Genomic DNA, 16,999 nt, shown 5'->3' with positions numbered 1-16,999 from the left:
GAGGCGGCAGCCATGGAGCTGGGCAGCTGCTTCAAGACCTACGAGGATTTCAGGAAGTGCTTCAGCCTCTACAAAAAGGAGAACAGTTGCTCCTTCATTCTCAGGGACCGCGTCTCCGTCCGCTGCCACAACCTCAACCACGGCACCTCCATCCGTGAGGACATCCTGTAAGGGCGGGGTGGGGGCGGCGCAGGCGGGTGGGGAGGAGGCCCACTGCCACCTGGAGGGCGACCTGGAGGAGGGAGTGCAACTGGGCCCTTGTTTCTCTGCGCATTCAACAAGCAGTCATTAAGCACCTGCTGGATGCCGGGTGAAAGGAGAGCAAAACCTCCACAGGCATTAGTTTTTGACCATCCCACTTCAGCGTCACTCACTCACCTACATTCACAGCTTTTACGGAATTCATAATCACTGCAATTTGTCCCATTTCCTGAGCACCTGCGGTATCCCAGACACAAAATATGGCCTTCACAAATGGATAAAAATGCCTTGGCGATCATTTCCTTCACCAGTCTCCTCTTTACAAAGCAGTAATGTGGTCGTTTGTCGGTTCTGCTCGTTCGTTGGTTCATTCATTCATTCGGTTTTGAAGTAGTTCTGGAGCTCCTGAGATGAACAGCCGTTTCGCAAACACTTTCAGTGTCGCATGGCAAGCAGCGTTCTCTGGTCTGTACATCCTTTCCCCCATGTACAGAGAATTATAGATAAATGTTATCTCGCATTTAGTAGATGAGAAAACAGGCTTAGAAGGTTGAAAACTCAAATGCATTCAGGGCTCAGGTGAAACAACGCAGTGGAAGAAAGTTTACTTCTAATTTTACTATAAGAAAAAAGGATGATGAAATTAACAGCCAACACCAGGCCTTTGTGCTAGGGACAACAGAAGTGTGAATGCGCTAACGTGGAGAGCAGGGCCTATCTAATCAACTCCAGCTGATGGCTGCCGTGTGAAAATAAAGATCCATTATTGCCAGAATTTGGGGCAAGACAAGTCAAATCCAGGCTTTAGGTGAATTTTTCCACTTTTTGCAAATTGAACATCAGAGTACATCTGAGGCCTCTGTGTTGAGATGTCTGGCCAAAGTTCCCATCTAGGGAGGCATGTTGTGCCGTTTCCCCTGCTCTGAAGCCCAGTGCTGTGCTGGATACAGAAAACGAAGACGAATAAGGAGCCAGCCTACCCTCAAAGAGCGTGAGGCGGGATAGCCCTGGCCTGTGTGGCTCCATTAGGTGAGCGTTGTCCTGTGCACTGAAAGGCTTGTCTGTTCGGTTCCTGGACGGTCACATTTCCAGGTTGCAAGTTCGGTGCGTACAGGAGGCAGGGAGGCAGCCAATTGATGTTTCTTGTTCATGTTTCTCTCCCCTTCTCCCTTCCTCTCTAAATCACTAAAAACATATTTGAGGGGGAGCTTAAGATGGGATAGAGTTGGACTCTAGTAAACTGACTAGTATGTGATTAATGTTTAAAAGAGATGTACATGCCGAAACCGGTTTGGCTCAGTGGATAGAGCGTCGGCCTGCGGGCTAAAGGGTCCCAGGTTCGATTCCGGTCCAGCGCATGTACCTTGGTTGCAGGCACATCCCCAGTGGGAGATGTGCAGGAGGCAGCTGATCAGTGTTTCTCTCTCATCAATGTTTCTGACTATCTCTCTCCCTTCCTCTCTGTAAAAAATCAATAAAATATATTTTTAATTAAAATAAAATAAAATAAAAAATAAAAGAGATGTACAGTCCAGCTGGCATGGCTCAGTGGTTGAGCATCGGCCTATGAACCAGGAGTTCATGGTTCGATTCCCAGTCAGGGCATGTGCCTAAGTTGCCGGCTCGATCCCCAGTGTGGGACATGCAGGGGGCAGCTGATCAATGATTCTCATCATTGATGTTTCTATTTCTCCCTTCCTCTCTGAAATCAATATATGTATGTATACACACACACACACATATATATTTAAAAAAGACTTGGAAGAGGAAAATAATAAGAGAACCTATAACAAAAAATCACCCCCACCTTCAAAATCATGTGGTGTGAACCAGGGAAGTCTGAATTTGGTATGGTTACAGCCAAGAAAAATGGGAATTGGCAGAAAAGAGGGGGCATGTTGGAGCAGGGAGTAGGGTAGGATTTTAAGAAACTAGTATCTATAAGAAAGCACCTAGGACCTAGGTGTTAGGACTGAAGATCAGGTCCAGCCTGTTTATTGCCAGAGCTCTTAACTGCCCTACTTAACCAATGGGTTGTAACAGGTTTTTAATCCCACTTGTTTATTATTTCATTCAACAAACTTCTAGTAAGAGGTAAAATGTTTGCCCGCAGGTGTTGAGCTGGGATACAAAGATGGGTAAATGGTGGTCTCTACCTGCTGAGTGGAATGAGCTAGTTTACGAGGAAGTGAATTAGTGAGCAGCCCTGGCCTCCAGCAGAGACAGGTCGGCTGTTTGTTGGGATGTTGTAAAGAATAGTCTTGTACGCTGTGTTGGGCTTTTTGAATGGTATATGGATGTGTGGAATGAACACTTCTCATGTGGAACTGCCAGGAGGGTGGAGGAAATGTTTTTGGGAGATAATTTAGCAGAGTGCAACGTTTCTCGCAACCAAATACGCATATTACTAGTGGACAGGTGAGATTTTTTTTTTAAAATATATTGATTTTCTTTTTTTTTTTTTCTTTTTTTTAAATATATTTTATTGATTTTTTACAGAGAGGAAGAGAGAGAGATAGAGAGTTAGAAACATCGATGAGAGAGAAACATCGATCAGCTGCCTCCTGCACATCCCCTACTGGGAATATGCCCGCAACCCAGGTACATGCCCTTGACCGGAATCGAACCTGGGACCTTTCAGTCCGCAGGCCAACGCTCTATCCACTGAGCCAAACCGGTTTCGGCTATATTGATTTTCTACAGAGAGGAAGGGAGAGAGAGAGCTAGAAACATCGATGAGAGAAACATCGATCAGCTGCCTCCTGCACATCTCCCACCGGGGATGTGCCCACAACCCAGGTACATGCCCCTGACCGGAATCGAACCCGGGACCCTCCAGTCCGCAGGGCGACGCTCTATCCACTGAGCCAAACCGGTTTTGGCTATAGTAACTATAATGTTAGTACCCAAACATAAAGATCCTATTAAATAAAGTGAGCTGATTTAAAGAAAACCATTTGAAAATAATAATGCAAATGTTATATGGGTGGCCATGGCAGATGTAAAAAGTGGTATGTGATTCCTGGAAGTTTAGGAAAAGCTGGCAAAATGATTAAAAGTGAGAGCTCTGCCCTGACTGGTTTGGCTCAGTGGATAGAGTGTCAGCCTGTGGACTGAAGGGTCCCAGGTTCGAGTCCAGTCAAGGGCATGTCCCTTGGTTGCGGGCACATCCCCAGTAAGAGGTGTGCAGAGGGCAGCTGAATCGATGTTTCTAACTCTTTCCCTCTCCTTCTCCCTTCCTCTCTGTAAAAAATCAATAAAATATATATTTTTTTAAAAAAGTGAGAGCTCTGGAGTCCGAAAGACAGACTTTTTTTAACCTTTGCCGCTTGGTGTATTCCTCTGTAAAATGAGGAGTGTATAGTGAAAAGTAAGAAAATACATGTAGCCCAGCCGGTGTGGCTCAGTGGTTGAGTGTCGACCCACGAACCAATAGGTCACGGGCAGCCATGTGCAGATCCAGTCAGGACACATGCCCAGGTTGAGGGCTCCATCCCCAGTAGGGGACATGCAGGAGGCATCTGATCAATGTTTCTCTTTGATGTTTCTACCTCTCTATCCCTCTCTCTCTAAAAATAAATAAAAACATTAAAAAGAAGAAAAGCTCTAGCTGGTTTGGCTCAATGAAGAGTGTCGACCTGCGGACTGAAGGGTCCCAGGTTCGATTCCGGTCAGGGCTTGATCCCCTTTAGGAGGCAGCTGATCGAGCAGTGATTCTCTCATCATTGATGTTTCTCTCCCTCTCCCTTCCTCTCTGCAATAATATATATATATGGGAAAATACATGTAGTGGCTGAAACAGAGGCTAAGTAAACATTTGCCGAAGATGTAACTGTAGGACGTGATGGAAAGTGGTAGATATTTAAGAGAGCCAAAGAAATGTACTGTGGGCGTTACCACTAAATGACCGAAAGTCCCAGTGACTGGGTAGATTCTATAGTTTTATACGCAGTTTCCCATCCCATCCCATATTTTTATACATGGCTGTTGTGGGGCTTTTTGTTGTCTTTTTGGGGATTGATATTCTTCAAACAATCCATGAAATATTCTGATATCTGTCTTCATTGCCCTTCAGTTTTTAAGGAAAGTTGGCTGATTTCTTTATTGTTCTGGGGGGAGGGGGAGCTCAGGCGCTCTTGGTGGGGCAGCCCACTTCCTCTTCACCATCAGGGGGTTCTGGCTGCACAGGATGGCGCTGGCCCTGCGGATGCGGCTGCGCTGAGCCGGCTGCCAGGCCGGATCCATGTTCTTATGGATCCCGTGCTGAATGCTGTTCTGGCGCCCGCATTCCTGGCAACGGTGGTCCGCACGTCGGAGGCGGCCGGCTTTCGCTGGCCGGATCTCTGCTTCATGATGACCCGCTGTCTTAAGCGAGCCAGGCCGGTAGAGCGCAGGGAGTCAGTTGAGGGCCTTCAGTTGGGTTCAGTTTTGTACGTCTTCCTCTGGATCAGGAAGCTGGAGCGGTTCCGAATGACCATCCATTGCAGATGTGGAGGCAGCTCCTCTCGCTGCAGCGGAGGCGGGAGACCGAAATAGCAATAGCTACCTTTTTAAACTTCTTTTGGGATTCATTCCAAACATTCTGCGAAGAACTTTACAGGCATTGTTTTATTTAATCCTTACCCCATCCTTTGAACTGTGAGCCCTGTTGGCTGAGTTTTCATTTTCCATGTGTCCATAGTCACAAGGCTGCGTAGGAAAGCAAAAATCATAACACAAAAATCTTGCTAATACGCTGGCCACTTACAAAATGAGTCAGTACTGACTCATTCCTTCCTGCTTATCCTCACCAGTCCCATCAACATCTTTGGTAGTCAATTTCTGGCTAATGAATAAATGTGGTAAGCATCAGGGTAATACAATGCAAATAAAAATGATTGCCAACTTGAAATTACACATCACCCAAGAGCTGTAGGACTTGGTGAATCCTTAGATCACCCTCAGCCTTATATCAGTTAACAAATGGAGAAGGGGAATCAAGCAAAGATAATGATATTATAGGAACTTGAGAAGCAAGGAATTTACATAGCAAAAAATTAAGTTAGGTTTTTGGGAAACATGATAAAGCCCAGGAATATTTTGGTAAAACCAACCTTTACATATTGCAAATGTGAGACAGAAGGGGCAAATATACCATGAAAAAAAACAACAGTTGATACTTAGCTTTTCAAAATATATTTTTATTGATTTGAGAGAGAGAGAGATAGGAAAGGAAAAGGAGAGAGAAAGAGAGAGAGAGATACATCAATCATTTGCCTCACGCCCCTGACTGGGGATCAAACCTGGCTGAGCATGTGCCCCAGCCAGGAATCAAATCAGCAACCCTTCAACCCTCTAGTGCAAGGGACTATGCTCAACCAACACAGCCATACCTGCCAGGGTAACAATTGACACTTCATTATTATTATTTTTAAATATATTTTTATTGGTTTCAGAGAGGGAGGGAGAGGGAGAGAGAGAAACATCAATGATGAGAGAGAATCATTGATCAGCTGCTTCCTGCCCACCGCACACTGGGGAGTGAGCCCGCAACCCTGGCTTATGCCCTGACTGGCTTTTGTTGCTGTTTATTATTATTATTTGTAATGATTTCAGAGAGGGAGAGAGAGATAGAAAACAGAACATGACCTCCTGGCTCATAGGTCAACGCTCAGCCTCTGAGCCAGACCAGCCAAGCATCAGTTTAAACTTTCAGTTATTCTAAGAATTGCCATATAGCTGCCATTATCACTTATATCTTTTTTTTTAAATATATTTTATTGATTTTTTACAGAGAGGAAGGGAGAGAGATAGAGAGTTAGAAACATCGATGAGAGAGAAACATCGATCAGCCGCCTCCTGCACATCCCCCACTGGGGAAGTGCCCGAAATCCAGGTACATGCCCTTGCCGGAATCGAACCTGGGACCCCTCAGTCCGCAGGCCGACGCTCTATCCACTGAGCCAAACCGGTTTTGGCAACTTATATCTTGTTAAATATATTAATTTTATAATTTTAGTCTCATTTTTTAAAATTTTGTTTTATTGCTTAAAGTATTACAAACAGTATTACATATGTCTCCTTTTTTCCCTCTTGACCTTCCCCCATCCTCCCGTACCCACCAGTGTCTTATGTCCATTGGTTATGCTTATATGCATTTAGTCTCATTTTTTAATATATATATTTTATTGATTTTTTTACAGAGAGGAATAGAGAGTTAGAAACATCCATGAGAGAGAAACATGGACCAGCTGCCTCCCGCACACCCCCCACTGGGGACGCGCCTGCAACCAAGGCACATGCTCCCGACCGGAATCGAACCCGGGACACCTCAGTCCGCAGGCCAACGCTCTATCCACTGAGCCAAACCGGCCAGGGTAGTCTCATTTTTTAAGATAAAATTCCATTCAAATATTTTTTCCTACTACTTACTATGAAATGTTGTTTCTGAAGATGTTTTTGGCTTCAATTAACTGAAAACCATCTCAAAATGCCTGACTTCTTGGAAGCCCAGAGGTGGCCCTTTGAAGGGGATTGTTTTCGTGGCCCGGGCTTTTTGCTTCATTCCACTCCGCCATCCACAGGTCTCAGCTTTGCCTCAGAATGGCTTCCCATGTGGCACACGTGCAGGAGTCACATCCAGAAGAAAAAGCCTTCCTTGGTGTCCTGCAGATTTCCTACCATGTTTCTTTGTCCAGAATTGGGCCAGTCTCCATTACCATTTCTAATAAGATTACTTTAATCAGTTTAGACTAAGCCTGAAGCAGTTAGCTATGTGGCAGTGGTTCTCAACCTTCTGGCCCTTTAAATACAGTTCCTCATGTTGTGACCCAACCATAAAATTATTTTCGTTGCTACTTCATAACTGTAATGTTGCTACCGTTATGAATCGTAATGTAAATATCTGATATGCAGGATGGTCTTAGGCGACCCCTGTGAAAGGGTCGTTCGACCGCCAAAGGGGTCGCGACCCACAGGTTGAGAACCGCTGCTCTCTGGGAGAAGAGGACAAAGGGATGTTGGATGGCAACCAACAGATCCTGTCTAAGCCTTTTAAATGCACTCACTTTTACTGGTACTGATTATTCTTGGACTAGGTACTGATTATTTATAAACCAGTACTCTTATTAGTTTCATATTTGTAGATTAGGATTTGGAGGCTTAGAGGAAGTGAAGTGACTTATCTAAGTTCACACAATTAAGTGGTAAAGCTGGAATTTAAATTAGATCTTCTGACTGAGTCTTGTTCCTAACTCAAGATATATAATTATATAGGAACAAAATGTGTAATTGTTCCTATACAATTATAAAAAATTGTATTCATTGCTCCAGTGCAGTTTACATACAACAAGGATACAAATCTTATATGAAATGAATCAGAAGTTTTAGTTAATCTGTTCTAGTTCCCATAGTCAAGGTGAGCACTATTCAGTAATAGTCAAATCTTGGTTTTGGAACATCTCCCATCTCAAACAGTTTGGTTCTTGACCAAGTTAACAGAAAAAATGTTTTGATTGTCAAACAGAACTTCAGTTCTCGACCAACAACACTTTCATGCTGATACCTGTATGATCAGTCACGTGTGTCTCAGGTGACAAATAAAGGAGAAAATTTGAGAGTATGAGTAAGTTTACTATTAAACCTCGCTTTGCTAACATCTCAAGAAATTGTGCTGTGAATAGTTTCATGGTTTTTTTTTTTTTAAAGAAGAGTGTATTTTTTTAAATATATATTTTATTGATTTTTTACAGAGAGGAAGGGAGAGGGATAGAGAGTTAGGAACATTGATGAGAAAGAGAAACATCGATCAGCTGCCTCCTGCACACCGCCCACTAGGGATGAGACCGCAACCCAGGTACATGCCCTTGACCGGAATCGAACCCGGAACCCTTTAGTCCGCAGGCCGACGCTCTATCCACCTATCCACCGAGGCAAACCGGTTAGGGCTATTATTATTGTTATTTTTAATGATTTCAGAGAGGAAGGGAGAGAGAGAAATATCAGTGACGAGAGAATCATCCGTCAGCTGCCTACTGCACACCCACTGCTAGGGATCAAGTCCACAATACAAGCATGTGCCCTGATGGGGAATCGAACTATTTATTATTATTAAACTAGAGGCATGGGTGGGGTCGGCCAACTCGGCCCAACTCGGGCCTGATCAGGGCCGGCCAGCTGAGGGGAGAGGCCCTGGGAGATTGGCCGGCAGGCCCTGACCCTGATGCGGGGGGGGGGGGGGGGGGGGGGGGCAATTTGCAGGGGGGGGGGCAGCTGTGGGGGAGGGACTGTGGGCGGTGGGCAGGCCAGCCCCGCCCCCAGATGGCATAGGGCGGGCCGATTGGGGGTCAGAGGCCAGGGGATGGGTTGTGGGAGGTTAGCCGGCCAGCCCCACCCCAGCTGGTCCTGCCCCTGATAAGGGTGGGGGGGGCTGATCAGGGGGTGGGGCTGGCTGGTGGGAGGAGCCGCAGGAGGTTGGCCGGCTGGCCCCACCCCCTGATCTGGCTGGTTCGCCAGCTACAGTGGGCAACATAGCGCCCGGTGGTTACAGTCGTTATAGCGACTGGTGGCTGTCTTTTTATATATGTAGATAGGTACAGTAAGTCACCATGGGTCCTAAAAGGTTAGTGATAACTGCAAAGTGAAAAGGAAAGTTGTGAGAACAACAATAGAGTTTAGACATGTATTGTATATAAGAAAGGTTAAAACGGAATCATTTAGGAGTCTGGAATCAATTCAATTTATATCATTTCTAATGGGAAAGAAACGATTCAGTTTTCGAACAGATCACTTCTCCAACAGCCTTCTGGAACAAATTCAGTTTGAGAACTGAGGTTCCATTGTCTAAGTATATTGTTTGTACCTCTGTTTAATCATTCACCACTTAATATCGACTTTATTGGCCATCTAATAATTTTTCTGTTCACTAGACTGAGACTAGAGAATATCTAATTTGTGTATGTAGCCTTCTGAGCAATTAGCAGTGTTTGGTACATAGTAGGACTTAGTAAATGTTTGAAATTAAACCAAGGATTTGTTCAAAGTTATGGTTAATAAGACTAGAAGGCAGGTCATCTGACCAAACTCTCCCAGTGAACTTCCTAGTATTCTACTCATGTTGTAGGAAGAATTTCTATATCGTACACATTCATTAGGGTCAGTCAGTATGTGTGTTTACAGTCCCTAGCCTGTGCCTGGTGCAGTGCCAGGCACTGGGAGTACACTAGGGTCACGGGTAAGTAGGGGAATACAAATACCTACAACATAGATTAGAAAGAATCAGCAAAATTGGATGACTCCCTTCAGATCCTGGTTGAGCACTCTTAGAGATAAGCACCAAGGGAGATTTTTAAAGTACAGTCAGCCCTCCATATCTGTGGGTTCTGCATCCATGTATTCAACCAACCACAGATCGAGAATATTTGGGGGGGAAAAAAGGTATGTTGTTGCTGGCATGTACTGTGTAGTCAGACCTTTGATGGTTGATGATTGTGTCTGTACTGAACATGTATAGACTTTTTCTTCTTGTCATTCCCTAAACAATACAGTACACTGACTATTTGCATAGCATTTACATTGTATTAGGTATCATAAGTAATCTAGAGATGATATAAAGTAAGTGGGAGGATGTGCATAGGTTATATGCAAACACCATGCCATTTTATATAAGGGACTTGAGCATATGTGGATTTTTTTTTTCTGGTTAATACTCACCCGAGGATATTTTTTCCATTGATTTTTAGAGAAAGTGGAAAGGAGGAAGGGAGGGAGTGGGGGAGAGAGAGAGAGAGAATCGTGGATGTGAGAAAGACACATCGTTTGTTTGCCTCCTTCACATGGGGCAGAGATCAAATCTGCAACCCTGGTACATGCCCTTGACTGGGAATCAAATCCATGACCTTCGGTGCATGGGCCAACACTCTAACCACTAACCAACACTGGCCAGGGCAAGCATATGCAGATTTTTATATTCTTGGGGTTCCTGGAACCAATCCCTAGCAGATACCAACAAATGACTATATAAAACCCTATTCTTGCCTTGAAGGGAATCTTTGCTTTAACTGATAGACAGAAATAAGTTCAAATTAAAATAACTAAAACAATCAAAGAATTCTTACAAAAGAATGTGTACTTCCAAGTATGAAAGTTATATCTCAATAAAAAAAAAAGCTTAAGGGAAGCAGGAAGAAAATAACAGGCTTCAACCTAGTACCCACTGAGTTTGAAAAGCATGATGCCAACGAGGACAGTAAGGTTAGAGATCTTTAAGGGAGTTATTGAACCTGAACAACCAATGTGTTGAGGAAGGTAAAAGGAGAATTCGGAGAAAGGAGAAATATTTAGAAACAGGCAGCATAATAGTTAACTATGCAGACTGTATCCAAGCTGGCTTAGTTCAAATCCCATATCTTTCCATTTTAACTGGAAGGTTAAATTCCAGATTTTCATCCTTGAGAAGAACCTCTTTAAGCCTGGTTCCCCAACTGTAAAATTTGGATAATAGGACCCTTTTCATTGTATAAAATTATGTATTTTAGAGAGTAATATGTAGCCTGGCATATAATAATCTGTAATACGTATAGTAGTGGTAGGATAGACTTTAAAAGTCTGGTTAACATATTGGTATAGATACATGGAGAATGAGGAATTAAAAAGAATGCCAGCCCTGGCCAGGTAGCTCAGTTGGTTAGAGCACTGTCCCAACACGCTAAGGTTACAGGTTCGATCCCCAGTCAGGGCACATACAAGAACCAACCAATGAATACATAAACAAGTGGAACAACAAATCGATGTTTCTCTCTGTAACATTAAAAAAAGGGGGGGGCGGGGAGAAAAAGGGTGCCAAGCTTTCTACACTGGGAATTGGTGTCATTAATGGAACCAGGAAAGGTAGAAAGAGCTTTATGGTTGGCACTCATCATTATCTTTCTTTGGACTAGTTGAACAAATGTGCTAAGAGCACATCAAGTCCATATAATTTGATGAGCTAGAGCTATGCTAGGCTGTTGAGCCATCAAAAGGGAGGGGCCCGATCTAAAGGCTCAGGGAAGTCTCCCTAGAGAAGGTGATGTTTGCAGATAGTCCTGAAGAATGAGTAAGCTTTGGGATGAAGACTGGTGGGAAGGGCATTCCAGACCGAAACAAGCATGAGCAAAGGCACAGAGGTGACACACAGCCTAGTGAACATGGGAAGCTGTGGACAGCTTGAATACACACACAAAAACAAGATGGTGAGGGGGTGGTAAACGCAGCTGGAGACATAGGCAGCGGCCACACCACAGTCAGCCTTCACGGTTGTGCCATACTACAGGGCTGCTCCAGCCCTTTCATGGCCCCAAGGTGGGGATGGTGTTGCTGCCCCAGCACTGTGCATACACGTTCATTTGTGGCCCTGGGCTCCTCCTCCCTGTTACTGTGGTCCTGGCATATCCTGTTTTCCTAAGCTTGCCCCACAGGGTGAGCAAGCAGCACCAGCTGGCATAGGGTGTTTGGAAAGGGATTGATGAAATGCCCAGGTTGTGTCAGGTCATGCCAGAGGCTGAGATTTTTCCCCCTCCTCTAGTCTTTGGGCCAAGACACTTCCTGAGGAGGCAGGGGTGTGACCCATTCCACCCACGAGTGGTCCATGAGTCATTTATCCAGCAGATCTTTGATGAAGGAATAGCGAGCATTATGTTAGGTGCTTGGAAAACACTGAGGAATAATTAGACAGCCCCATCCAATTGGAATGTACTGCATAAACACCCAGGTGAATGTCACAAGGCATAAGAGCTGTGATATCAGTAGCTGACTTTTTTTTTTTTTTTTTTTTTTTACAGAGAGGAAGGGAGAGAGAGAGTTAGAAACATTGATCAGCTGCCTCCTGCACATCTCCCACTAGGGATGTGCCCGCAACCCAGGTACATGCCCTTGACCAGAATCGAACCCGGGACCTTTCAGTCTGCAGGCCGACGCTCTATCCACCGAGCCAAACCGGTTTCGGCCAGTAGCTGACTTTTATTAAAATAAATACAAGAGCCCCAGCTGGTTGCTCAGTGGTTGAAGTGTGGAGACCGCGACGCAGGGGTATGTGTTTTCAAGATGGTGAATAGGTAGCCGGGCCAAGGAAATCCAGCCCTAATGCTGTTAGGATTTTATTTCTGTATCTTTTTTTTTTTTTTAATATATTTTATTGATTTTTCACAGAGAGGAAGGGAGAGAGATAGAAAGTTAGAAACATCGATGAGAGAGAAACATCGATCAGCTGCCTCCCGCACATCTCCCACTGGGGATGTGCCCGCAACCCAGGTACATGCCCTTGACCGGAATCGAACCTGGGACCTTTCAGTCCACAGGCCGACGCTCTATCCACTGAGCCAAACCGGTTTCGGCTATTTCTGTATCTTAACCCGTTGTTGTTTCCAACTGGAGGTTTAAAAACTTTCTGTCAACACTGGAGAAGTGTGGCCTATTTAATTCTCATAACAACCCTAATAATATCGTTTCATTTTATGATGAGGAAACCACACACAGGTGAAGTGAATCGCCCAAGGTCAAATAGCTCCTGAGTGGTGGAGCTGGAATTCAAATCAAGTAGTCAGCCTCCAGTGTCTCCACTGCTTAACCACTATGTATACTGCTATCCAGAGAAGCTGCTAAGCCTTTTATTTTAAATAAATGCTATAAATACAGAGAAAGAAGCAATTACCATGGTTTGAGGGCATCCACAAAGGCTCCTTGGAGAAGGTGGGACTTGATTTGGGCCTTGAAGCATGGGTTGAAAGGTGATGGGAAGAAAGAGCAGATAATCAATTTAGTTACCCTTCTCCTTTGAGTCATCACTTTCCTCCTCGAATGGGAAAACCAGCAGGAACCCTTAAGATGATCTAGCCCAGGGGTTCTCAAAATCTCTTAGGATGTGGACATTTTCCTTTAAATGAAAGGTGAACAGACATCTCTGTCTTAGAGAAGAGGCCCAGACTTAACCTTACTCCTGACTCCCAAGGGCCACTTTTTTATTTTTTATTTTTTATTTTTACTTATTAATCCTCACCTGAGGCTATGCTTTTTAATTTATTTATTTTTATTTTAAAAAATATTTTTATTTATTTTATTTATTTTTAAATATGTTTTTATTGATTTGAGAGAGAGAGAAACATCAGTCAGCTGCCTCCTGCACTCCCCCTATTGAGGATCGATCCTGCAACCTGGGCATGTGCCCTGACCTGGAATCTAACCAGTGACCTCTTGGTGTAAGGGACATCACTCAAGCAACTGATCCACATGGGCCTGGGCTTTCATTGATTTTAGAGAGAGGGTTAGGGTGGAAGGGGAGAGAAACATCAAGTGCTTGCCTTCCTGTATGAGTCTTGACCAGGAATAGAACCCAAAAACCTAGTTATGTGCCCTGACCAGAAATTGGACCCCCAACCTTTTGGTGTACTGGATGATGCTCAAATCAACTGAACCACCAGCCAGGACAGGGTCATTTTTATCTTTGCTGTTTGGAGTAGGCAGTGGCTCCCAAAAGGTAGGAATGAAGGGGAAATTTTTTTTTTTAAGTTTAGATCTTTATACAGTACTAGAGGCGCAGTGCATGAATTCATGCATGGGTGGGGTCAGGCTGACCCCCTCCCATGGGGGTCCATTGGGCAGGGCTGGGGGGGAGGGGCTGCTGGTGGTTGGCCAGCTGGCCCCACCCCCAATCTGGGGGGGGGGCGATTGAGGACCGGGCTGGCTGGGGGGAGGGGCTGCTCCCCTATTGGGCCAGTTGGCCAGCCGCAGTGCACATCATAGGGACCAGTTGTTCCAGTCATTCTGGAGTTCAGGTCGCTTGGCTTTTATATGTATAGATTATTGATTGATTGATTGATTGATTGATTTCAGCGAAAGAAAGGGAGAAGGAGAGAGAGAAACATCAATGATGAGAGGGAATCATTGATGGGCTACCTCCTGCAAGACCCCTACTGTGGATTGAGCCTGCATCCTGGGCATGTGCCCTGACCAGGAATCAAACCCTGACCTCCCAGTTCATATGTTGATGCTCAACCACTGAGCAACACTGGCCGGGCAGAAGGGAACATTTTAAACAGTAACCAGCTAGGTACTCTGCTATTGCCTCTTATCTGTTTTCCTTTGTATCTTGCTCAGATTGAATTGTCGGCAGCTACAGATGGGCAACAGAGTGAATGAAAGGAGTTGGGGCTTAGAACTGCAGTAGATAAAAATGAAGGGAGTTTTAGCTAGATAGGGTCTTGAAGAAAGAGCTGCATACTCTGGGATTGGAGAGTAAACATAAATCTTCCTTCCCTACATCCCACACTGCACTGTGGTCTCCAGAAAAGATATCAGCCACTGTAAGTCCAAGACCAAGAGGGCCTGTCTTGTAAAAGAAAGAGGGTGGTCAGCACCTTTCTCATTGTCCCTTCTGCTTTCCCCAGATACGTGCAGGTGAAATTTGTCTGTAGTCGGATCCAGTCAAACAGGAAGAGAACACCAGAGGCGGACATGTGCCCAGCATACTTGCTCCTGCAGTACAGTGAGAAACTGGATAGATTATTTATCAGTGAACTCAACACCCAGCATATGCATGTTGACTCCAAAACTGCGGATCCTGAAGGAGACGCTGCTGAATCTCAGAAGACGACGTATCTGCAGAAATCTGAGCCTGAGCAGCCCACATTTAAAAAAGACTTTACCAGGGCCGAGAAGCCCCCGGCTGAACCTTCATTTTGCTTAGGTGAGGTCCAAGCAGCCTCAAAGCCAGGGCGGGCGGGGATCACTCCTTCTGACCTGGCCAGGATAGCGAAAGTGATGAAGAACTTTCTTAAGGTGGATGAGGGTTCCATGGCCTCCCTCAGTGTAGGCGACAGCCAAGACCTGGACCGGCTCAGCTTTCAGAGCAGCAAGATGAGCAACCTGTTCATCCGCTTCCCAGAGAATCTCTTGCTGCACCGGGTGGAGAATGCCCAGGGCCACATCCTCTACACATTCTTGGTGGAGAACAAGGAGCGAGAGAGTCGAGTGGTACACTTTGCTGTGCTCAGGGCCGAGACAGCCACGTCTGTGGCCAAGATGCTGGGTATCTTCACAGAGTTCAACTCAGATTGGCCCAAGACCAAGGTCATCTTTGTGGATCCAGCCTTCCCTCACCGAGCCATCCTGCAGGAAATCTTCCCTGCTGCCCGCATTCTCCTTTCCATCTACCACACAACCCGACTCCTAGAGAAGAAGTTGCATCGTAGTTCGGCAAATCCATCCTTTAAAAGTCTCATGAAGGAAGCCCTACGGGAGGCTGTGTTTGTCAGCTCTGATGCCAGCCTGCAGAATCTCTGTCGGATGTCCCAAGCCCTACTGGATGAGGAGCTCTTCAGCTTCCTGCAGACCCACTGGTTCTCCTGTGAACTGCTGTGGTACATGCACGTCAGGAAGGGCCTGCATGCGTGCAACACCTACATGGACAGCCTAGACATCGTCGCCAGCAAGGTGTCCAGTCTCTTTAGGAAACAGCAGTCCCTGCTGGACTGCATCCTCCGCTTTGTGGATTACATCGACTTCTTTAATACCAAAGGTGTGAAAAACTTGCCCACAGCTCCTCCCAAGTCAAAGAAAGCCCGGCCAGCAAGCATGTTACCAAAGTCCAAGAAGCCTTTTGAAATCTGTGGAGGGAGCCTCAGCAGGCGCCCCCTGAAAGAGACAAAGCCACCCCTACAGCAGGTGCAGGTGGAGCAGCAGCCACAGGTGCAGCCCTTCCAGGGTGGCATGCTAGACACCTTGCACCAGAGTGGCTTCGAACTGGCCTATAAGCTGTGCTACAATGAATGGGAGGTGGCACAGAACTCGACCCACCTGATGGATATGGCTGGCTCCTCAGTGGACATTAAGCTGCTGGAGGACTCTCACCAGGTTAGCAAAGATGGCTGTAGCTGCAGCTGTTCCTTTCAACAACGGTACCACCTGCCATGCCGACACATTTTGGCCCTGCTACACAACAGCCAGAAGCCAGTGGGTGAAACCATGGTTTGCCGCCGGTGGCAAAAGAGGTACCAGCACCTCCTTGGGCCTAGTGGGGAGCTCCGGGACCCTGTTGTGGTCCCCAACACAGGCCAGCCTGGGAAGCCAGGAAGGAAGGACATGATCCAGGACCTAAGCAGGGAACTAGCAAACCTGCTAATGCAGAGTGAGGGGCCAGAGCTGGAGGAGCGCTTTTCCACCTTGCGCAAGATTGTGGACATCTGGGCTGATCCTTACCAGCCACCTGCGCCCACTCAGCAGCCAGGGGACTTCAAGGATGTGGGCCGCCTCCCTTTTCTCTGGGGAAAACAGGAGGAAGGGGAGGCATTCCCTCTTGCTGGAGCCACGATTCATGATTAAAGCACTTGCTGTGGTGCACTGAACCACAGACCCTTCTCCTTGGGAGTCTGAGAGCTCACAGTGGGCAGGTCATGCTAGGGGTCAGCATTTTAACCAATGCCTTCCTAGGTAGGGCTAGGACGATTGTTACAGTAGAGAGAAGAGGATCCCACTGTGTGACAGTCCTTTGAATCTCCCCCTTTTTTGTCCTACCTTTGGCATGCTTTGGGAGCCCCATTCATTGTTTAAGGCCAAAGTTGTCTCCATGTTGAAAGGTCATCCCTCTGTCTCCCCCAATCCCTGAGAACAGATCTTATTCACTTTACAGAGATGAACCTCATGACCCAGGATAGGGTGAGAGGAAATAGACCGGGTAAAAGGGCTTGTTTTCAGGGACAAGGGAAGGAGGGTGATCCTTGATTATTGCTGCTCTTTACAAAGAATCTGTTACGTGTGTCTATTTTTATTCATATTAAAGGTTTTTGTTTTT

General features: G+C 45.8%; 1 protein-coding gene across 1 annotated transcript; it reads left to right on the top strand.

Moving 5' to 3' along the window:
• Window positions 1-12: 12 nt before the first annotated feature.
• ZSWIM3 (zinc finger SWIM-type containing 3) lies at window positions 13-16,995 on the top strand (the record flags this gene model as incomplete). The annotated part of the gene is made up of 2 exons (XM_081097877.1): window positions 13-167; window positions 14,598-16,995. 2 exons carry the CDS (start codon window positions 13-15, stop codon window positions 16,528-16,530), a joined length of 2,088 nt encoding a protein of 695 aa, XP_080954003.1. The 3' UTR covers window positions 16,531-16,995.
• Between the last annotated feature and the right edge of the window lie 4 nt (window positions 16,996-16,999).

Source organism: Myotis nattereri (assembly GCF_964212035.1).
Source record: "Myotis nattereri genome assembly, chromosome: 8".
In the NCBI taxonomy this organism is placed as follows: domain Eukaryota; kingdom Metazoa; phylum Chordata; class Mammalia; order Chiroptera; family Vespertilionidae; genus Myotis; species Myotis nattereri.
Note: the sequence above shows the minus strand (reverse complement) of the source record. Positions and strands in the feature narration are given on the sequence as shown.